This window comes from Argiope bruennichi, chromosome 8 (genome assembly GCF_947563725.1).
Source record: "Argiope bruennichi chromosome 8, qqArgBrue1.1, whole genome shotgun sequence".
Classification (NCBI taxonomy): Eukaryota; Metazoa; Arthropoda; class Arachnida; order Araneae; family Araneidae; genus Argiope; species Argiope bruennichi.
In genome coordinates, this window is record NC_079158.1 from 52,505,880 (window position 1) to 52,530,813 (window position 24,934).

Here is a 24,934-nt window from a genome sequence, read left to right on the forward strand (position 1 = left end):
TCAGTCATTAGTTCTAAGAAAAAAAATTAGGTTTCTTGAAAGATTATATCCTATTATAATAAAATTTTACATGCGAGCTCAAAGCATCATTTGGCATCGTTTCCTGGTTATGCCAGATAGAATTTGCAAAAAAAAAAAAAAAAAAAAAAAGACCATGCTACAGTGTCCCACCTTAATTAGTTTACTTATATTAACGTCCCGTTTGAAGCAACACTAGGGCTATTTTGGGACAGTCCTCGTAATTTTAAACCACGGTCAGATGACGAGGAGGACACCTGAGTTGGCACCTCCCTCTCCACACCACACCAGCGGGAGACCGTTTGGCCCTGACGGATTTAACGTGAAACTGACCCCCTTACACGACGGTTCTCCGGTGGAATCGGGTCTCGAACCTGAAACCCTCCGGTTCCGAAGCCGAGATCTTACCATCAGGCCACCGTGGCCACGACCCACCTTAATGTGCATTAAAGTGGATTACCCATATAGACACATTTTAAAGGCATTATGGTAAAGTAATATGACTTTAAAGCATATACAATTTGATGCTTAATACTAATTTTTGTAAAAGAATCATGGGCATAAAGTTAAAGAGAATAGATTAACATTAAATGCAATCAATATTCCCAGCGAAGCAAATGGTCGCCAAAAACGGCTAGTACTATTTAAATGAGAAAAGAAATTAGAACAATACCTTTTATGTGGTCTGAAATAGATTAAATTCAAGATTCTAAGAGGATCTTTTAATTCTCTATCATCCAATATGATCGACAGTGTTAAAACCTTAAAATTCATACATTACGTTAGTTTAATAAAATAATAATGTAAAGCTTTGAATATTGTTTTGAAATAGTTCATCATAACAGAAATATTTATAAAAAGTTTCAGATTTTTTTTTATGAGTAGTTTTATTGTAGTCATTTATAAACTCCTAATAATTTGTGCAACGGTTTTGGCTTTTAATATAATTATAATTTACCTTCAATACAATAATAATATTAATAAGCACTTTAAAATAAATTGTTAAAAATTATTAATGGATTTCAAGAATCTGTTTCTTGAAAATTGATTTTTATTTGTAAAAAATAGTTTATAAATATAAATTTTATGGATGAACAAATATATAAACCTAATCATTAGTCATAACACAAAAAAGAATGTACGAAAAAAAGACTTACTTTGTACGTCTCAGAAACTGCGAAATAATTTCAATTTATTTAAAATTTAGAAAATTTTAAATTAACATTTTAATTAAGTACAAAATTTCAAAATTAATAATTAAGTTCTAAATTAATTAAGTTCAAATTTAGTATAAAATTTCTATGAAAAAATATTTTAAAAATATTTTTAAATCCGTTTCTAAAAAAATAAGAATTATATTTTAACGAGTATTAATAATCGCGGGCGTATTATCAAATTCTTATGAAAGTTGTAGAATTTTAAAACGAACACATTATTCCAAAAATAACATAACTAAATTAATAGCCAAGAGGAATAAATTAAGCGATTAAAATAAAAATATGATAGCTATTTAGCAAGTAATATTTTGTACAAAAATCATATGCTTTGCAACATTGTAAATTGCAATAATGTAAAAAGTTCTTTTTTCTGTAAATACCGCATTACTCAAATGTACTTTCAAATAGAGAAATGCATTTGAATCTTCTTAAATAAAAATTTGAACCACTTTTTGTAAAAATTATGTAGGATAGACCAAAATTCTTACCTGAAGAAAATAGACATTCGCATTACATCTTTGTCTATATGGAAAGTTTTCTATCATATCATACCACTGCAAATCAAAAAAATATTATGAGAAACAGATATGACTAATACTCTTGAAACTCAACATACGTACATGTTTGGTATGATTGTTTTTCTTCGAGTTCATGTTGTGATGAACCTGTTCAAGAAACAGCTTCCAGATTATTTTTTACACTTTTTTAGATTCGTGATTCATTTCCTGTTAGGATGTCAGATGACAAATTATCGTTTCATTATCTTTACTTATCGCATATAATGACACTTACAAGACAAATATTTTGGAACAAGAAAGCAAAAAGATAAAGTCACACCAATATAGAAAAATAGCCATGTTTTTAACTATTTGTGGCCTTATAGTAGATAAAATTATCACAAGTTCTTGTCTTGTCATTTATTTTCAGATCAATGATCAGCAAACTTTGACACGTTAAAAGAGAAAATATCTGTACATTGCACCTATTTAAAAATTATATATGAATGTAAAAATAATTTTGCAGATGCGTGGCTGAAAAAAAAGAAACTTATAGTTTCAATTTATTTCTTTCCGAGAGGTATAATTTGTATACAAGGAAGTGATGATTCAATGACGTCTGTATATATCGCGATATACGAGAAAAGTGACAGTTTTTCCCTTCAGTAATTTTACTATGAGATTTTAATAGGGATTTCATTGTCATGTGTCATCTTAGGCAAGGGAATCTTAGGTAACTTTGAAACGAATATGTAAATGTTAAGAATTCTTATCCCTTCGTTTCTAGTAAGAGAAAAAAGAAATCAGTAATTTTATTAGGCACGTGTTAGAAACAATTAAATTAAAAAGTGGGAATTGGAACAGCAAATAAAGAGAACATTTTAGATTGAAGTTAACATGCGCTAATTTAAGATAAAGAAATTGGGAAATTAATTAAGATTTAACTTAGATTTAAAAATATCACTATATATATATACATATATATATATATATATATATATATATATATATATATATATATATATATCGCATTTTTTATAAAAAGGATTTTTTACTTCCAAAAGTACAATAACATGAATGAATACTTCATTTCGGATATTTCTTTTATAATTGGAAGTAAACTTCTATGACGGACTGTCGCATGCGTACAAATATTTAATTATTATAAGAAAAGAGGAAGCGTAAAAAAAAGTTACATTTCACAACTTTTTATTTTTACAAATTATTGGATATAGGGGTGAAAAACTGTCTATATGGTAAACGGTTCTCGCTGCTCTGGTGGGTAAACAGAAATGATGTGGAGTTAGCTACCTCTACCGATGACGGGACATGCTTCCTAAGGGAAGAACTGAACCATAACTATCAACTATATAGAAACAGGGTTGCGATGATTCAAAATTTTCTCATTTGTCTTCGGGCGGAACGTAGTATTTGCTTATGATTATAATTACTTTTAAAAATGTCATTATATTAACGTATATTTCATTTAAAAAATTTTGTAATTTGTGATTTATGCCTACGACCGAGGTTATGAACATAAAGACCGGGTGAAGGTAACACGTCACACCCTGTATATTTATGGCTGAGTAATATTTCTTTATATAATAAGGAAAAATTCGAAGCAATATTTTAACAAGTCATAGTGTTAATTTCATGTTTTTATAAATAATAAAAAAATCTAATTATAAATTAAATTAATCAAAACTTTTTAAAGATCTGACAGAAATGCTCGAAGCAAATTGTCTCTAAATTTAATCACATTTACATTACATCCTAATTTTTAACGAATGCTTAAGAATTTTTATCTTATAACATTACTTTATTTTATATTTTATTGTATTATTTTCAACCCTCAAACATTTTCAGTTTTATTGTGCTACCCATATTTTTGAAAGTTTTGTACTTTCTTAATACCCTAATAAAAGCCTTATATTTTTTTATTATTTTCCACTTTTTATTCTATAATATAGTTTATAAATATTTATTAGAAATATCATGGAGCCCAACAATAATTATTTCACAAATTTACGTTCAGATGAAATCATCATTTAATAAAAATCAATCAATATGCTTTGAAAATAAAAAATGTTGAATTATCATCGGGAACTCAGAACTGTACAGAATTATAAAATCCTACTTTATCAAGAAATCAGAGAAAAATTCTTCACAAATTTCCATTTTTATAAATATGAAACAAGTCAAGTTGTTTAAATTGTTTAAAATCAAAGTGCTCCAGTGGCGCCTGTTAAATTACAATATATTGTTACGAAAAATTTTTCTACTACAAATACCGTCAATCAATCTTAATGACGCAGCGCATTTAATCTCTAATAGTTCATTAGTTCAGCAGCTTTCTTGCTGTCTCATCCTCTAATTTCTCTTATTTGTCGGCGACTCCGACTCCTCTCACACACACACAACTTTTTACGATCCACACAACTTCTTCCGATACACACGACTTCCGAGTGCCTGTCTTTTATAGTTCCGGGAGGCGGGGCTAGAGTCTTCCAGACCAATCAGGGCGTACCTGGCTGTACCTCGGGTCTTACTAGATGGATCGTGAAAGTACTTGCCATGATGGCAGAGATAAAGAAAGGACAAGAGGAATTGAAAGCCGGATATAAGGAAATAAAGAATGGATTAAAGAAAGAAATTTTAGAAGATAAAAGTAACAAAAACGAAGACGTCCACGATATCACAGAAGAAACTGAAGGAAGCAGCGAGAGCCAAGCGGAAGAAAAGGGCTGAAGATCGAGTGGAGACCGGTGTGACCGAAAAGGAGCTTAGCCATCCGGAGGATGAACCGAAGTTCAGTAAGGAGAGGCACGAACAGGGAGATCGTCGAATAACTGCAGAGCTGCAAAAGTCTTCTCCGAGTGAGTCCCCTGAAGTGGAATCGGAAGTACAGGCGTTTGGGGATGGAGAAGATGAACTCTATTTGGACGGATCTGTTATTGGCGACCCGTGCTCGATGACTATGGATGCAGGAGTTAAAGAGACCCTGTTTGGACTGGATTCATCCCAAAGGTCGATGGGACAACCTCTTAGCAAGCCTCTTAGTGTCTTCTTGCATTATGATACGAAAGAAGACTACGTGGTTGGAATCGCTGATTCCTGTAGTCTCGGCCTCGACTTCCCTCGAGAATCCGGCCTTGCTCTGGATTTTCCGAGGAATGTCATGCAAATAGGAACCGATGAATCTCCTGTGTATCCGGACAAATAAATGTTACAAAATTTTTCTTCTACAACAAATATCGCAAATTAATCGTAATGACGCAGCTCATTTAATTGCTTTAGTTCAGCAGCTTTCCTGCTGTCTAATCCTCCAGTTTCTTTACTTGTCGGCGACTCCGACTCCTCACACACATAACTTCTCACGATCCACACAACTTCTCCCGATACACACGACTTCCTCTTCAGATTCAGATTGCCTGTCTTTTATAGTTCCGGGAGGCGGGGCTGGAATCTTCAGACCAATCAGGGCGTACCTGGCTGTATCTCGGGTCTTAGTGGATGGATCGTGAAAGTTCTCGAACTTTCCAGTAGTATCCATTTAGTCGCCAAACTCGTCGCCAAGTCGCCAAATGGTCGCCAAGCTCTCAGGTCATTGACGCGGCAGCTGCTCAGCACAGATCTTACAACGGTCTTTCTCACGATGACGCTATACATACCGGGTAGCAAAATTACAGATTTGTAACATTGTTCCCCTCTTTAAAGACTGACGTCCCGGCAGTCCCACTTCAATCCAGCAGCTGGCGTAGGCTTCCGAACGATGTGATGATGTTGATGCGTTTGGCGACTTCCGCACTTTCGAAGATGACATCATTCGCTAATTTGGCGGGGACTAACGATCCATCCGAACTTTCTCAATGCTTTTGACACGGACCTCTTCGTCGTTTCGGATTGTACATCCAGACTTGATTCCGCTCCTTAAAATCCAGGATGTCCCATGGAGCCAAACATGATATCGCAACATGACTGTTCGAAACAAATTCTAGCCAGGATGGTCGGTTGCTCGCTTTGAAATTCTTCCGTCGAATCAATCGACTATCAGGAAGGTCCAACAGTGCCCTTCGGAGTCCACTTGAAAGTCAGGGATTCAACTTTGTCGGCAGATCTTCCACGGGAATATTCTCTCCCATTTCCAGTTCATTCTCGGCATTCCATAACTGTCCATAGCTCTCAGTACAGGATTCTTTGAAAAGCGCATATGCCTTTGCTGGAAGGATTCTTCCACGAAGACGTAATTTGTCCGGATATACAGAATATCCGTCAGTTTCTTCTTGCATCACACTCTTTTGCAAATCCGCAGCAAAGTCGAATTCTTGAAGGAAGTCCAGGCCGAGACCACCAGGATCAGCGATACCAGGCACGTAGTCTTCATCCGTATCACTCGGCAAGGAGCTACTTAGAGGCTTGCAAAGAGGTTGCCCAGTCAACTTTCGTGAGGAATGCAATCCAAACAGGGTCTCTTTAATTCCTGCATCCATAGTCATCGAGCACGGGTCGCCAATAACAGACCCGTCCAAATAGAGTTCATCTTCTCCATCCCCAAACGCCTGTACTTCCGATTCCACTTCAGGGGACTCACTCGGAGAAGACTTTCGCAGCTCTGCAGTTATTTGACGATCTCCCTGTTCGTGCCCCTCCTTACTGAACTCCGGATGGCTAAGCTCCTTTTCGGTGACACCGGTCTCCACTCGATCTTCAGCCCTTTTCTTCCGCTTGGCTCTCGCTGCTTCCTTCAGTTTCTTCTGTGATATCGTGGACGTCTTCGTTTTTGTTACTTTTATCTTCTAAAATTTCTTTCTTTAATTCATTCTTTATTTCCTTATATCCGGCTTTCAATTCCTCTTGTCCTTTCTTTATCTCTGCCATCATGGCAAATAGCTCTGCAAATTTTTCATCCATTCCTCTGTTTCAAGGCATACACAGGAAAGTCCAACTAACCCCACTCCTGACACCAAATGTTACAAAATTTTTCTTCTACAACAAATATCGCAAATTAATCGTAATGACGCAGCTCATTTAATTGCTTTAGTTCAGCAGCTTTCCTGCTGTCTAATCCTCCAGTTTCTTTACTTGTCGGCGACTCCGACTCCTCACACACATAACTTCTCACGATCCACACAACTTCTCCCGATACACACGACTTCCTCTTCAGATTCAGATTGCCTGTCTTTTATAGTTCCGGGAGGCGGGGCTGGAATCTTCAGACCAATCAGGGCGTACCTGGCTATATCTCGAATCTTAGTGGATGGATCGTGAAAGTTCTCGAACTTTCCAGTAGTATCCATTTAGTCGCCAAACTCGCCAAATTCGTCGCCAAGTCGCCAAATGGTCGCCAAGCTCTTAGGTCATTGACGCGGCAGCTGCTCAGCACAGATCTTACAACGGTCTTTCTCACGATGACACTATACATGCCGGGTAGCAAAATTACAGATTTGTAACAATATGAAATCACAAGTTAGAGTAACGCTTATTGACTCTAAATTTTTGGAAACTTACATTTAAAACAAATAATATCACTCTGTCCTTAATAATTTCCTTTAAAAATTTTATTAGTAAAGCTAGATAACTTCATTTTGATTGACAATTTTATGCTTTTATGCTTATTTTCTGAAACATTCCTTTTTAACGGAGACATTAAAAATATAATGTTGTTGTTGAATGTTCAAAATTCTACCAAATAATATTTTGAATCATTTTAAAAAATTTATTTTATACTTAATCTTTTTTTTTTTTTTTGTCAGAATAAGTAATAAATCAGAACAAATAATTTACAGAAACATTTTTAAGTTTATGTTTCGTTTTATTTTTTTAACTAAAAAAAAGCCATATGACCAAAGTCTAATAATATTACATAATCCTTGCTCAAAAAATTGCTCAAGAAAAAAATTTTAATTTATAAATTTAAAAATTAATTAAAAATGTAAAATACAATTTTGAATCTTTGAAAATGCAAAACTTCTGTCTTTTTATTTAATTTATGTCAGAAAAAAAATAATTGCCAAAAGTTTTTTATATTTTGAAATATATTAAAAGGAATGGGATCCTCAGTCAACGTTAGGGCCTGAAAATTTCAATTCTTTTTAACCTATCAACCATTTACGCGGACTTTTTTAATCTGGAAAATTCGGATATGTATTCGAAATTAGGTATTGTTATTTTTATTTTGGTAAATCTAAATATATATAGGAATATTTCATATTACCATATATAATATTTTTTACACTAAAATACATTTACATAATTAGTTTCGAATTGAAGGGTAGTATCCGGATATTCTTTTAACTGACTGTACTTACTATAAGAGTCGCAATTTGCTTAGACCTGTTCTAGAACTTTCAAGCTGAACTATCTCCGCTATTAATAATTTCTTTTAACTATAACAGTTTAATTTTTACGCAATTTCTATCTCAGTTTTAAAGTTTAATTCTTCTTAGTTTAAAAATATTTTTTGTTTAATTTTCACGACACGTTTTACTGTTACATTGAAATTCAAACCATTTTTCATTTTTTTCAAAAACATAACCAATTTTCATAATTTCTTCTAATTTTATTTCTTCTTACTTAAACCCTGAAGACCCAAAGAAAGAAGTTTCCGTTCATTATCTGTGCAGTTTACATACGAAATAAAAATGTGAAAATAATATGCAAAAGAATAAAGATAATATGCAATTATAAGATAGTTTACATAAATAGTGACAATTTTAATAACACTATGATATCATGAAAATCAACTTTAAAAATTTCATGCAAGCAATAAACAAGCTAGTAATTGTGCTTATTGAAATAGCACAGCTTTTATGCCTACCACAATTTGAATCCTTTAAAACTTTTGTTGAACAAATCATAAACATCAATCTATACATAAGATATTTAATTGAAATAAAATAACTAATATTATCTGCATTTTATCTGGTCTACAAAGGAGTTGGATATAATTTTTCTAAGAAATGAAAGAGAATAAGTAAAAATTATAGAACAGGAAATATATGTTGTAAAGTATACATTATAGTAAATTTTTAATTTCACAGATTTTTACATCACATTAGTCTCTTTAAAGACATTTTCTCTGTGTCAGAAAAAAATATATTATCAAATATCTAATGTTTTTCTAGTAACCTTTTTGATATATTTCTGAGTGGCCGTCTTTTTGTTTACGAATCATAACACCATTTCGGTGAAGGGGGTTTTCAAACAAGATAAGATCACCTCACGTGCTTATAATTCACACGCATTTCTTCCTTATCTAAAACTCATGACAAGACCTTCGATATTACCTGCATGCAAGGTTTTCTATATAAATTCCCCACAATTTACTAAAACTCACAAAATATACTGTTCCCTTCTCTCAGATTGAGTAAAATACTAAGGTAATTACTTTATGATTGTCGTTTATATTTTTTATCAATTGATGTATAAAAGTTTTTTAAGCGTAATACTTAATATATAAGATTCCTTGTCATTTTCCATATTTAGAATATAGAGTGTATATTCAACAAATATGAAATTAACTTTCGATCATGCGTTTACAAGTAATTTGCATTTTTATTGTTAGTTATACGTCTAATGTGTCGTATTTTTGTCGATGTAAATAATTTTCAATACTAAAAAGTCAATAATATTATAACTAATCTGGAATAGGTTGCTAAAGTTTCAACATAAATTGAAGAAAGAAAAATTTCAACTTCTATACTTTCTGTTTTCCTACATTTTTATTCTGTTTCTTATCCTAAATCTAAAATCTTATTTACGTTTCTTTTCTAAAATCTTATTTACAAAAGATCCTCAATTACGTTTCTTCACAATAATTGTAGAATATCGAACGTGTTTATGGCCTCTTGTTACTCAATACATACTATAAAACGAGCGAAAGAAAAAGAAATGGAGTTTATTTTCAAGACATATTTACAAGAAGCAATTTAACATAAATGAATTTTATCTATCAGAATATTTTTTTATTGCGTGGGAGTCGCGTTGACATGAGCGATGAATGCTACGTGCATTTCATTCTGTGAAAATTCGGCAAATCTTATTTCTGCGCAATAATAATTACAAAGTCATTAAAAAATTATTTAACTTTACATAAAAATTAATTAGTATAATAATCTCAAAAGTTAAAATGATTTTCTAATAAACCATAAGTCCCATAGCTTTTTTTTAGTTTTGGAGTAAACAGAGATATGCATAGCTGTTAAAATAAATTTTAAAAACCTCATAATAAAAAAGAATAAAGTTTCATTTAAAGAATAATTCCTCATAAAGAATAAAGTTTTAACCTTTTTTAAAGATGTTATCACTTATTTATTAAGTAATCATCCAAGAGTGATCAGCTGATTCACTTGAAACATTCTAAGTATTTTCTTTTCTTTAAATAGCTTGTGCATTAACTTGATATCGATAGTTACTTCTGCCAGATATTTTTAAAGTTCAAATTGATAAAAATATAAATAGCATTATTTTAGTTACCTTACACTTGTTCTCCTCTTTATGTATATGCAGTCCTCTTTTTAATGCAGTCAAACCATATGTAAAATAACATGAAAATCGTAATTTTGTACATCATGTCTTATTATGTAGGTTATCATATATGGGGCTCTGATTTTATTTTCTTATTTCCCACAAAATGGTCGTAAGAACATTGAAATGAAATAGCACAATTATATTACCGAACAACAAGGCTGGCTTATAGAAAACAGTAAAAATAGTAATTGTATTCATTTACTGTACCTGGTTTATTTTCTAATAAACTTAATATCATGGAAGGTTTTGTTTAGTTTCCTCAAGTTACTGAATGAAATGAAATTAGAGAGTCAAAAGTTCATACCAATATTAGCAAAGAATTTTAAAATATAATCCGAATTTTCATTCCTTGGTTTTTAGTTAAAGGAAAAAAACCCAAGAAAAATATTTATATTAATAATGAAAATGATTTGAATCACATTACAGAAATTAACAAATATTATAATAAAATATATCAGGTAACATTTTATGAAATTTTATTAAATTTAGATAAAAAGTGTATGACAAGCACTTTAACTCACATAAAAGGTTATCTTTTCGAATTTTCTGATGGTGTAAAAATCCTTTGTATAATAATATTTTAGAAAATTATAAAAGAAAATCGACAAAATATTGTTCAATTTTTAAGTGATTGAAATTTTTATAATTTCAAAACTATTTAAATCGAATTTCTTTTCCTTCACTCCAAAGTATATCTGTGCCAAATTTGGCTGCTTTACAAATAACGGTTCATTCTCCTCCATTATTTATACAAATAATAATGAAGGAGACAATTAACAAGCGCCATTCTCCTTCATTATTAGCACAGATAGATTTAAATTTAGATATTATATCCTTTTGATAAAAATGTCAACAAAATATTGTTGACATCTTATTGTTGTCAAATATTGTTTAAATATCGTTATCAAATATTTTTCTATATTTAGAAATATTAACTTTTCAGATAAATAATGAAACTTATAATATTTGCGTATTTATTTGCTGCTTGTGCTGGGGCTTCTTTCCCCTTTGATCCAGAACTGAACGAATACTGGGAACATTTTAAGGTAAAACTGAATCATAATTGTTTATATATGTATTACCATATATATTATCATTGTTTATATATGTATTATCATATATATTATCATTGTTTGTATACGTATGAATCATAATTGTTTATAAATGTATTATCATATATATTATCATTGTTTATATACGTATGAATCATAATTGTTTATATATGTATTATCTATATATTATCATTGTTTATATATGTATGAATCATAATTGTTTATATATGTACGAATCATAATTGTTTATATATGTATTATCATTATTATTTAAGTATGCTAATATTTATTTGCAAATTAATAGCAGAATAACTTGTGTTAAAAGTCTTTTAGTTCTTCGATATTCGAAATCCGAACTTTTTCTATCAAGAGATAAATTAAAATTCGATATGTAAAGGAAAAGTTGTTGTTTGCTACATTCTAATATTACAATGTTTACGAGGATTTTTATTATTATTATATTCATTAATTAGATTGCTATTTATATATTGAACAAATATATCTTGTAATCGCGTAATAAAAGCATAGATAGTATAAATTTTGGAGAACCATTTTGAAAACTCAAAACTTAGACAACAATTTCCTGAAAGCAATTTATGGATAGAAACTAATTATATTTGAAACACTAAGTGTGTGTTTGATTATATTTTTAACAAAATGATCAATGAAAAATTAAAACTTTTCTGATAAAATGCTAACTTAAACCTTTATTGAAAAATAATAATTATTTTATTTTTTATTTATTTATTTTCATTCTTGTTAGATCGGCAGCCAAAGGTAAATTAATCCAATATGCAAAATAAAAGTCATTGTTAAAAAAAACCAAATCACATTTGCTATCAAATTTCCCTGATCTCCTAAATATATAGCTGCAAGACTGCAATAATTTCTTGTTTTATATAATAATAAAAAAAGCTCAAGTTCTGGATATCATACATATTTAATATTTTCTTCGAATATTCCACTGGAATAAAATACGTATTTAATATTGAATATATTGTACAATATTGAATAATATGGGATGTACAATATTCAGATATGAAGTTTTTGATCACAATTTTAACAGTATGATGTCAGGCCAGAATAATTATAAAATCATTTAGATATATTTTTCTAATGCAGCTAATAAATAAAATATCTTTCAAGAAGTGATGAAGAGTTTAATTATTATCGTGTGTTAAAAAGAGTATACATTAATTATTGAAATTCAAAGTTTTAAATTAATTTTATAACATTTTTATAATTTCTGGCATTGCATAATTTTATATTTGGTTTTTTCAATTTCACTGAAATGTTTGTTTTTATGAAATTCACATCTTTTGACAGAAAGTATTCAACAAGTCCTACAATCGATATGAAGAGAGTGCTCGTCGACTTATATGGGAAAGTAATATTGCTGAAATTACTCGACATAATTTGGACGCTGATCTGGGAGTTCATTCTTACAAAAGAGGAATAAATATGTTTTCAGACATGGTAAAAAATGATTTCATATTACATACATATATATTTGTTATTTTTATGATTACTGAATTACTAATTCTTATGCAAGGAAAATTGTTTAAAATAAATAATAATGATTTATCTGATCGAGAAAAGTAAATCAATGCCCATCCGATAAATGCCTGATGAGCGAAGAGAGATTAATTTTGGAATTCTTTGGGATTTTGCCGCATAAATAAATAAGTGACAGCACAACAGTAAGTAATATTATGCGCAATGATTCGTCTGGCATCGAGTGAGTTCCTTCAAATGATTTTTTTTAAATAACCAAAGTGAAATTTAATTATAATGCTTAGTTGCAATACATTTCTAACTTAATTCATCGATAAAGATATTTATTATTTATTCTTAATAATATCTTCAAAAGCCATTCATTCTAAAAACAAACAAAGTTTTTGTATTTCTTCGATGTTGTTACAGAAAAAAAGTAAAGAGCGTATGTAAAAAAAAACTGCTCAGTTTACTCTGTAGGATAAGAGGAACTCAATTTATAAATGTTATATTTAAAGGATTTAATAGAAGTGTTATCTAATTTAAACATCCATAATTTCTAATAGATATTAACAATTGATATTTTTGCCTAATATTATCTAAACACTCTTTCCATACCGAATTATATAGTTTATTTTTACTATGAGGGAAATTTATTTGTATATTTCATAGTATTTTTTTTTCTTACTTACTAACATATTTATTATTAGGAGTAATATTTTTTACTAATGAGGGCAATTTATTAGCTGATAAAAAAAAGCCATTAATTTCTCAGAAGCCATTAATTTTGAATCAATGTGTATCAAAAATATGAACTGCCGTTTTTCAATGTTAGCTCTTAAAGTGAATATTTTGCAAAAAATATGCTAGCTGAATCTCTAACCAGCTGGTACAATGTGTCACTTCATACTTCATATCAGGCCATATGATATATTTAAAAAAAATGGAGATTCTACAACCTGGCTCTGGCGAGTTGTCTCACGTAAGAATTCCGTAATATCAGACGCGTCAATTTTGATAAATTAGGAAGTGGATAAAAATCTAGTTTAATCCAGATATTGATAATATTCCGTTTCTTAGTAAATCCCGACTGAAGGTAAATTGATAAGAAACAGTAAAAAAAATGAGTTCTGTTCAATATAATCGAATTACAACTTCTTTGTTCGCTTGCTTTTTTAAAAATTTTAATTCTCTCGAAGATGAATTTAGACAGACAATTCATCATAGCCCCGCTATATAAAACTACTATTTATTGAAAGTCAAAATCGATTCAGTTCAAAATCGAATCGAACAAGAATTCCTATCCTTGAATTATTTTCGCAAGTGATTTTATCTGTATATTTAGTCCATTGGAGAATATTTAGTCCATTTTGTTTTACAACTGTTTTATTCAAAGTATTATGTATTATTTATTAATGAAAATCACTTACTTATTTTTATTAAAATGACCATACCCACTAAGAAGGGTGCACCTCAAAAAAGAAAATGGGAAACTTCCGGTATGGTAGCTGATTCTCGCCATCTTGATGGGTACAGAAAAGATAAGAGTTGGCAGTCTCCCATATGAAAGGACATACTTGACACCGGAAGGGTTGTATCGTGGCTGGTGATGGCCCTTAGGATTCAACCACAGTTCCCGCCAGTGTTGTTGTCTCAACAGTAATCATTCGGTCCGGTCATTCAGTTCTATCCATACCCTAGGACTGGCCGAATTAGTCAATTATAGATTATTAAAATAGATAATTTTTAATAATCAAAATTTTTAATTTTAATAATTATACTATAGAATTATATAATTTTTTTATTATTCATATATTTTTATTAGAAATTAAGAATAATTCTTTACCGCCATCTTCTTATCCCGTTTCATTTTTAGATCCATTTTTTTCCCCTTAATTCAATTTTTGGATAAATCGAACTTTTATTACGTTAAATTCCTTTCGATTCAAGATCTAATGTACAAATCTTTATATTTTGCAGAGCAAAGAAGAATTATCTAGCAAAGCGAACTGCCTGAAACGCAGTGGGAATTTCTTAAGCAGTGGTAGCGTCTGGCTTCCTCCCCTAAATGCTGACGTTCCTGACAAAGTAGACTGGAGAGAAAAAGGACTTGTCACTGGAGTGAAAGATCAGGTATGTGTATTCCATAGCTCGCATAGTAAATAATAATAATAACTCTATAAGCATTAATTTAAAAAAATATTCTTAACAGGACGTTCATTCTCAGTAGTTCAGTAGTAAGGAATGAGGCTCTTTAAAACTTCATTATGAAATAGATGAAAATAATAGACGAGTTTCAGAAACAGTTATTTAATTATTTTCTAAGCTCCACAAGACAAACACGAGCGCGAAAATACACGGCCTCACTACATTATAATCTAATAATGACCCCCAAGAAGGATCATGGGAAATATACCTTGATGTTAGTAAGGTAGCGCCATCTGTTGTATCAAAAAAGAAGGTAGTAGAGTTATGTAACCGCTACAGATGCATTAATTAATATCTCGCCACATTATTTTCTCTATTAACATGCATAACGCTGTAAACCAAATTAATCTTATCTCTACTGTCTTTTATTTATTTGTATTTGTTAAACGTTCTTAGGACAGATTGATTTTACTAAATATTTCCGATAGAATGTATAGTAATTATAATTATTTTTCAGGCTTAATATTCAAAATAAGTGCAATAGGTTAGATTTCAATTGTTTCAATGCATTTTGAAATAAATAATGGCAAATATTGAGTTTTTTTTAATTGAATTACTGATTTTTGCAAAAGAAAAAGGACAAATAAAGTTGAATAGAGATAGCATGTATGAGTAGGTAAAAAAATCCAATGTCTTAATCAGAATATGCTTATTTTATTTTTTTGAGTTTCAATTTTTAACAAAAGAATAATTAAATACAGTCATCAACCACTTGCGTACCACGTGCGTCGAAATGCTTTGTCTCAAAATTGTATATATCGGCAGGCAATTATCAGGGAAATAAAAATGTTTACGCCCCGTCGATTGAGAGTATTTGCAATTTTGTTGCACATTTTGCAGGAATGCAGTTTTAGGTCGAAAATCAATTCATTTAGAAGATTTAAATCTTTTTCTGATTTCTATATGGTATCGGATACTTTATATGGTACATCTGTGAGTTAAGGGATTGTTTTGGCACACGTCTCTGAGTCTTTTGCTAGCGCAAGTTGCAACTGTTACATTATTCTATTACAACATTGTTAGGTGTGGAGGTGAAGAACCTTTGAGTTCAAATACTCTCTGAACTGCCACTCTAATCGACAAATCGACCAGCGCAAGTGACTAAACGGGATCATATTTTACCCAAAACTTAACCCGCCACCAAATACGAAAAAAAAACCCAATTTTCTATTAATATATATAGCAACAACATAAATAACTTTGTGAAATATAGTAGCAAAATATTAATTAATTTTTTGAAAGTAAATAAGATTTAATTTCTTATTTTGCTGAAAGTTTTCAAAAATATGTCTGTATGCATCTATGTTTGTGGGGTTATATTAATATTCTGAATTATTTCAAAGCTCGTTACATTTTTGATGCATGTATAAAATATTTCAATTTACATCTTTGTAAATATTGAGTATTTTCCTTTTAAGGGCCACTGTGGATCTTGCTGGGCATTTTCTGCCACTGGTTCATTGGAAGGCCAGCACAAGAGAAAAACAGGAAATCTAGTTTCCCTCAGTGAGCAAAATCTAATCGACTGTTCAAGAGCAGAAGGTAATTAACTCATAACTAATAACTTGAAGGTAATTAACTCATAACTAATAACTTGAAGGTAATTAACTCATAACTTTTTTATATCCGTGATTAATCTAAATATGAACATCAAAGTTTAATCATTTAACATTAATAAAATCAGTTCAAAATCGATTTCCATTTAGATACAATTAAAGCAAATAACGATATATACATTTGAGCTCACAAATATGGTAAAAAAAAAACTGTTTTGTACTAGCTCATTGAAAAGCCAGTACAAAATGTTTAGTTTCCCTCAATGACTGCAATATAACTGACTGTTCACAAGAAGAAAGTACTTAACTCATAACTTTTTTATATCCGTGATTAATCTAAATATGAGCATCAAAGTTTAATCATTTAACCTTATGAAATATTATCATATCAATGTTAAAATATCAAATATTTAATTAACAAAATGTGTGGAAAATAAGACCAGTTCCATGTCGATTTCCATTTAGAAACAATTAAATCAGATAAAGGCATATTCTAATATCTCACTAATGTGTTTTTTTTTAAACTGTCTTGTGTTGGCTCGTTGGAAAGCTAGCACAAGACTAAAACTGAATATTTGGTTTTACTCAATTAGTGTAATCTAATTAAATGTTCATAAGAATATAATTATAAAACATTATTTTATTTTTAAAAAATTCTATTTAAAATGGTAATAACATTTAAATTTAATCATGCATGGTTCTTTCAGTGTAAGAATGTTTATGAAATGAAATAAAAATAAAAAATTATTACTTTTGCCACTTTTACTATCGCATCTTTCGGCAACTTTTAGCCCGGAAGTCATGCAGACAAGTATGTAATGGAAATTAGTTCATTTTAAGCGTTATGAGGTGGTGATAAGAAATATTAAGGTGATAAGAAATGATTTACTTTTGGGAAAGTTTTAATAATGCAAATATCTATGCATATCACACATATTAAACTACTTCCTCAATTTATTCCTTAACGAATTTGTTTGCTTTTCAGGCAATGATGGTTGTAATGGTGGGTGGATGGATCAAGCGTTTCAATATGTTAAGAAAAACCATGGAATTGATACTGAAAAGGCTTATCCATACGTAGATGGAGTAATCAATAGTTTCTTTTCTTTCGATTGTTTAAGCTTAAAATTGTATTTGAATTTAATAGGCATTCAATTTACGTCACTCGAGGCGACGAATTTAAAATCGAATCTCGGCATTTTGAATATTATCAGATGACGAAGATGAGTCCTGAACCAATATCCGTTCTCGAAATTCCCACATCGTGCTAACATGAGATCTTATGATACTTGAAAGGTTCAGTTTTCAGCAAACCCAATCTTTAATGGCATCGAGCCTCAAGCCTCAAATCTTATGGTCCCAAAGTCGAAATATTGCCACCAAATTATTGCGCTCGATTCTTATTAATTAATGTACGCTGAAGAGATTTCTATATCTTTTCAGAAGAAACCGTATTTTTTTCTCATTATTACTTTAAGAAACTTATAAAAACTTGTGACGATAAGAAAGTAATGCCTTTCCTGAGAAATTACAAGTAATTAAATTAGATAATTCCGTGGAACTTAATTACATTTAAGATTGAACGTCTTATTTATTCATAACTACATGCAGAGAATGAAGGCAATAATCGAAACGGCCTCCTCATTTGCTACTTCTCCGCCTCACCAGTGGGAGAGTGCGTAAATTAGGAGAATCAAGCAAGATCGGATAATTGATGAATTTTCAAAGAATTCGTGACTCAAATCCGGAATCCTTTGTTGTCTCGAATCCGACACTCTATCATCACACCACCACGACTCTTTGATAAACTTTTATTATTACGATTACTTGACGAAATTGCATGGTATGTAAAATACGGAATGATTCAAAAGCTCTTAAATAAACTTTAAAGATTAGCACACGTTCACAGATGTATCATTTTTACAATGGAACAAGGATTGCAAAATAAATGGACTATTGCTTCAGGGGACTAGTTACGAGTGAATTAAGTTAAAGACTCGGATACTAAAACAGCAGTACTTTTGAGATGCGTCAGGAAGAATTTAATTAGTCAATAAAAGGGGGGGGGCTGAGAGGGAAGTTAAAGGAAGAGATTTTTACATTTTGCAATAGTGTGAATTGAGATTATTCGTGGCATTGGGAGGTGTAATAACAGCTCATCTTTCTGTGTACTCCCCCCTCAGTTAAGTTGAAAAGTGCTTGTCTCGAGACGCTAAAACAAATTGTATGAAGCTGTACTTTTATCTTCATTTTCTCATTAAATATCTACACTTTCTTACTGGAGATTATTGAGCCATCTATCAGTACTCGTTTACACTATGCCAGAAATTAGTTAAAACGCCGTTTAGCAATAGGTATTTTAAAAATTTAATCTATTGCCTTTAGAACTCTAATTAGCTTCTAAATTCACTTATTTGAATTTCTCCAACATATCTGTAAAAAGCATTTTCTATTAAATTTGGTAGAAACATTGCATCGCTCTAAGATACGGTAGATTTTTTTTTTTCGTGTATCTTCATCAACGATGCGTCAATAATGATGTTGTAACTAATTTGGCAATTTTTGTTGCTGTTATTTAACCTAAATATTTGCTAATAATGCTCAAAAATTCATGTTTTTTTCCCCTTATTTATTTGTCATTTTTTTATGATAGGAGGATAGTTGTCACTTCAAAAAATCTGGTATTGGAGCTACTTGTACTGGTTATGTTGATATTCCTTCAGGAGACGAAAAAGCCCTGATGATAGCACTCGCCACCGTTGGGCCCATTTCTGTTGCTATAAATGCCAGCGGTAACTTCATGGATTATGAGTAAGTAATTTGATGTTAGAAGATATAAAACATATCTTCATTTTTATTTTCTTCGTAAATAATCAAATGCTTATCAGTAGCTTCAGGGATTATGAGTAGGTAATTTGATGTTAGAAGAAATAAAACATATCTTCATCTTTATTTTCTTCGTAAATAATCAAATGCTTATCAGTAGCTTCAGAGATTATGAGTAAGTAATTTGATGTTAGAAGATATAAAACAAATCTTCATCTTTGTTTTCTTCGTAAGTAAGCAAGCACTTATCAGTACCTTCATGGATTATGAGTAAGTAATTTGATGTTAGAAGATATAAAACATATCTTCATTTTTATTTTCTTCGTAACTAAGCAAGTGCTTATCAATAGCTTCATGGATTATGAGTAAGTAATTTGATGTGAGAAGAAATAAAACATATCTTCATCTTTATTTTCTTCGTAAATAATCAAGTGCTTATCAGTAGCTTCAGGAATTATGAGTAAGTAATTTGATGTTAGAAGATATAAAACATATCTTCATTTTTATTTTCTTCGTAAATAATCAAGTGCTTATCAGTAACTTCATGGATTATGAGTAAGTAATTTGATGTTAAAAGATATATCTTCATTTTTATTTTCTTCGTAAGTAAGCAACTGCTTATCAGTACGGAAAATTATTTACAATTATAAAAAAAAATAATAAATATTGAAAGGAATTTTTTAAAAAAAAAAGTTTTTATTGTAAATTAAAAAAGAAAAATAGTTTCTTTATCGAAAATCTCTTTTTAAGTCAAAACAAAAAATTTTAAAGTGTTAGACGCAGATAAAAAATTTAGGTAAATTAGAATCATAATCACATTTATGATGCATTTTAATTTTTATGCATTGGATGCTTTGTATTTTTTTCTTTTCTTTTTATAATATTCATGGTAACTTTATAACCTTCGTTGTCAGTTTTATGTATTTTATGTTATTACGATTTTTATTTTAACTTTCAGATTTTTTTAACAAAAATATTATTTTTTCTTTTTAATTCATTGACAAAAGCATGTTTAAGTTTTTTATTTATTGCTTTCGTGTATTTTCATCTTTCGTTGCGATTGAAAATACCTAACTTGCGTGTTCTGTATGCGCTCATTTTGACGCTTTAATGCCTTCGCAAAACTACAATATCAACTCGGCCGACTATTCATCAATTTACATACAAATCCTAAACATTCGCATAAAATTTCAAAGTGGAAAAATATCATCCTCTGTTAATATTTTAGATTTCTAAAAATAAATATTCTAATTCGATATAAATTATATAATTAATATTCTGTTATATTTGTAAATATTTTTTTTTCTTAATATTTCTAACATAAGAATTAATGTTTATATTCTTATGTTTTTATAATACTTTAAATTTTTTACTCTGATTAATTTTTTGTTTAAAGATATGAATCTTAAAACAAAAAAATAAAAGATTAAGATTTTAATAAAAATTCTCTAAGTAAATTGGAAATTCCATCCCATTTATAATACATTTCAATTCTTACTGAATAACAAAGTATTTCTGTCTTATGATTACATTTTGCATTCTATGTAAGACTGCTTAATTTTCAATAAAAAGATATATATTTCCTTACTTTTTATTCTACTGATGAAATACTGTTTAAAATATTTTATTTTTATGATTTTCGATATTTTAAGTCTTTAATATAGTTCAAAAATCTTGGCTATAGTTATTATGAAATCTAAAAATAATATTTCTCAAATTAATCTCTAGATGGCGCCACCTCTGTAAAATAAATTAACAACTAAATATGCCAAAGGAAAATAATCAGCACAGCTTTAAAATTATTAAAATATTTCATTATCATCAGAAACAAACAATTGTACAATATTTCAGAATTTTATTGCATGAAGAAATGAAAAATCGAATACAAAATTAACTTTAATCATTAATAGCTCAAAAATAAGGACTGTAACTAATTTTTTTTCCAAAAGGGATTAATGTAGAATATCTATATTAATCTCTTTTGAATAGATACCTTAATATAGAATATCTATATTAATCCCTTTTGAATATATGCCTTAATATAGAATATCTATATTAAGGCATCTATTATTGATTTTTTTTTAATTTTTACATTTTTTTTTTTTTTTGGTTATAAAATAATAATTGTTTTTCAGAGATATCAGTGTATTGTATAACAAAAATTCTTTGCAATTAAATTTATGTAAAGAAAACAGCTACTAAAAACGACTTATTATTGCAGCAGTGGAATTTATAGTCCACGTGATTGCAACGGTGGCGAAGAAGACCTGTCTCATGGAGTTCTTGCTGTCGGATATGGCTCCGAAAACGGAAAGGATTACTGGATTGTGAAAAACAGGTGCGTTTAAATTATTTTTGGCTCACCTTATTTAATGAAACTTTGCAACTGGAAGTATACGTTTAGTTCAATATTCATGAAAATAAACACTTTCTTCACTTTTTGAAACAAACTGTATATTTAAAACGCCCGAAGCTGCGTAAATGAAATACGCCATGTGATTTTATAACTTAAACTATATATCAATGTAGCATTTTAGAAGCAATCACTCGAAGGTGAGTAGTAAAAAATATATACTTGGTTTTCATCACCACCATGAAATATAATTCAAAAAGAGCCAAATTGATAACCATGCTAGATAATTTAGGAGGGGACGCTTGTTTAAAATGATGAGTCCACACTTCATCACTTAGAATTTACAGAGAAGATGCTAATCCATAAATATCCCTAAGCAAAAGATAACTTGAATAAGAATGCTAAAAGAAATTTGACGCCACATAGCTCAAAGGAATGAGCCCTTGAAATAATTTTAAAAATACACATAATGCGAAATCTTTGTCACATGTAGGTAATTAAACTGAAACTGATCTCTGCGAATAAGAACTTTGTTACTAATGTTTAAGTTCATCGGCATCTGTAGATATTGAGATAATCTTTATAAATCATCTGGATAGTTTCACATAGTACAAAAAATGTTTGTGTTTTCTGACAAGCCTTTAATCGTAGATTAAGTACAAAATTTACTAATATTTTGGGCCCTAATTTTGAATAAAAGAGAGTTAAAGACTAAATTTAAAAATATTTGTTATTTCGGAATAAAAGAATATCTGCTTGGTCTTATAAAACTGAAAGCACTTATTAAGCAAGCATTAGGTAAGAACAATTAACATACTTTTTAAGAAAAAAAATAATTATGGAGCGTTTATTTTATGCTATAAAAAATATGCTCATACATTTAGTAAAATAAATTAATTATTGAATTTTGTAAGATTATCTTAGCATCCTACCTCAGAGAACTCAGATATTGGGCATATATATCAATATATATTTCTTTAAAGATGCATTATATTTCACGATTTTCGGCTTTAGACGCATTATATTTAACGATTTTCGGCTTTAGATGCATTATATTTTAAGATTTTCGGCTTTAGATGCATTATATTTGAATTGTTTTGAATTATGGCATTTTTCCTTGCATATCATATTTGACCATTTTCATAGTATTGAATACAAATGACGATTAAACCAAAAATTGCAGAAGCTTCAATTTATTGGAAAAGAGAACGGTATTCTGGTCTTATTGTGAAAGTGATGTTTTTTCCCATTCATTTTATGGTTCATATTTTCATTTTGGTATAAATTGTAGCTTTCTGATGACTTTTCATCTTTTTTTTTAAAGAATAAAAATAGCTGCTTCTAATTATTTTTGTTTCATTTTTTAATAATAGAAATAGCTGCTTCTAATTATTTTATTTCATTTTTTAAGAACAGAAATAATTGCTTCTAATTATTTTGTTTCATTTTTTTTAATAATCGAAATAATTGCTTCTCATTATTTTGTTTTATTTTCCAGTTGGGGAGACAGTTGGGGAGAGAAGGGATACATCAGAATGATCAGAAATAATAATAATAAATGCGGCATTGCCACAAAAGCCAGTTATCCTCTTATGTGAAAAAATGTAATATGTAAAATTTCAGCAAATGTCTGATAATATTCAATCACTAATGCGAATTTTTTTCCTCAATTCTTACAAGACAATCTTTTTCGAGTAAAATGGTGTATGTATCTTATGTGTTGCGAACTGGTGAATGTATTTGGTGTATTTTTTTAAATTGAAATGAAGAAGCATAATGTTGGTTCTTAATAAAATTATTTTTCTTTTATAATTATTTATCTTTGTGCTTTTTTACACTATATTTACATAACAGTGAGATTCCTAAATGAATGTACATTAAATTGAAACTCTATCTTTCGTAATAACTGTGCATAGTAAAACCTGATTAATCAAGTTATTGGGACCACAAAAACTAATTCTATTGATAATTATAATTAGAATAAAATGAAATTGATATGCAACAAAAGCAAAGGACGATTTTTAAATAAAAAAGGATGAAAAGATTGATTTTTAATACTTAAAGCTTCAACAAAATATGATGATGATAAATATTCAAGAAGGATTTTTAATAGATAAAATGCTAACAAATATAATTTTTTAAATAAAAATTTTAATATTACTAATTGTTATGAATCAAAAATGTTTATAATGCTTTTGCAATAAAATCTCAAATGAACTATACAACTCACTTACATCGCATGCAAAACTTTTTTATGACATCAAAATTTTTTTATTATTCTGTTAATTAAATGCATTGCCACATAAAAGACGTCTTTAACCACAAAAATAATTCAGATATAAAAACTTTTTTTTTAATTTTTAGTTTTGAACTGATATGGGCAAAATATTTTGAAATCATAGACGATATTCTAATACTAATAGGAGATTAAACGGATCCCAGAGGAAAATTTCGCGCTAATTCTAATTCAAACCGTTTGAATTAAAATAATTATATACACCATACATAATACACCACCACATTCAAGAGGTAATGCACCATATTCAGGAGACTCAGTGATAGGAGTTAGTGATGAATGAATGCCCTACGTTAAGTAACATAAAAAATACGTACACTAGCATCCATATGCAAGCATTTTACGATTGTTTAAGATTTATTTGTGTGTTACAGCGCCATCTTTTGATAAGCAACACTATCAAAAATTTATGAATCAAAATCAGCGCAATATTTGAATTAGCCGATTAAAAGTCGCATATCCGATTAAAAGACATCTGAAGTGAGAAATTTATTTGTTTCTAATTCCTTACCCTCGAAGATAAAAAAAATATATCCTCAACTTACTGTCACTTAATAACTAATTAATACCCTTTAAAGCTAAAAGCCTTAGTTGATTAGAATTTTAGTCTCTCTAAAAAAATATACATACCACCTACTTATCCATAGGATCGTTAATCGTAACATTAAAATTTTCGACAATTCAGATTTTTTTTTAAATTCCAACATAATATATACTCGAATTATCTAGATTAAATTAGTCTGAAAAACATAAAACTATGTCTTTCCATAGAAGCTTTGGATGAGTTATAAACAGTACAAACTCGAATCTCCTGATACTGAATGAGAAATTCTGATTTTTCAAAATATTTAAAAAAATAACAAACAAACAATCTTTCCTTAAATAAAA

The 24,934-nt window shown here is 29.6% G+C and overlaps 1 protein-coding gene across 1 annotated transcript; it reads left to right on the plus strand.

Moving 5' to 3' along the window:
• The first annotated feature begins 9,006 nt into the window (after positions 1-9,006).
• LOC129980563 (procathepsin L-like) lies at positions 9,007-23,562 on the plus strand. The gene is made up of 9 exons (XM_056090918.1): positions 9,007-9,111; positions 11,205-11,307; positions 12,640-12,789; positions 14,788-14,940; positions 16,434-16,557; positions 17,557-17,657; positions 19,225-19,382; positions 21,619-21,735; positions 23,249-23,562. The coding sequence occupies exons 2-9, from the start codon at positions 11,212-11,214 to the stop codon at positions 23,346-23,348; spliced, it is 999 nt and encodes a 332-aa protein (XP_055946893.1). The 5' UTR covers positions 9,007-9,111; positions 11,205-11,211; the 3' UTR covers positions 23,349-23,562.
• The last annotated feature ends 1,372 nt before the right edge of the window (positions 23,563-24,934 follow it).

Coding starts and splice junctions, on each gene's coding strand:
- LOC129980563 (XM_056090918.1), top strand. CDS start 11,212: ATGAAACTTATAATATTTGCGTATTTATTTGCTGCTTGTGCTGGGGCT. Junction 16,558..17,556: donor CGACTGTTCAAGAGCAGAAG/GTAATTAACTCA, acceptor TTTGCTTTTCAG/GCAATGATGGTTGTAATGGT. Junction 21,736..23,248: donor TACTGGATTGTGAAAAACAG/GTGCGTTTAAAT, acceptor TTTATTTTCCAG/TTGGGGAGACAGTTGGGGAG.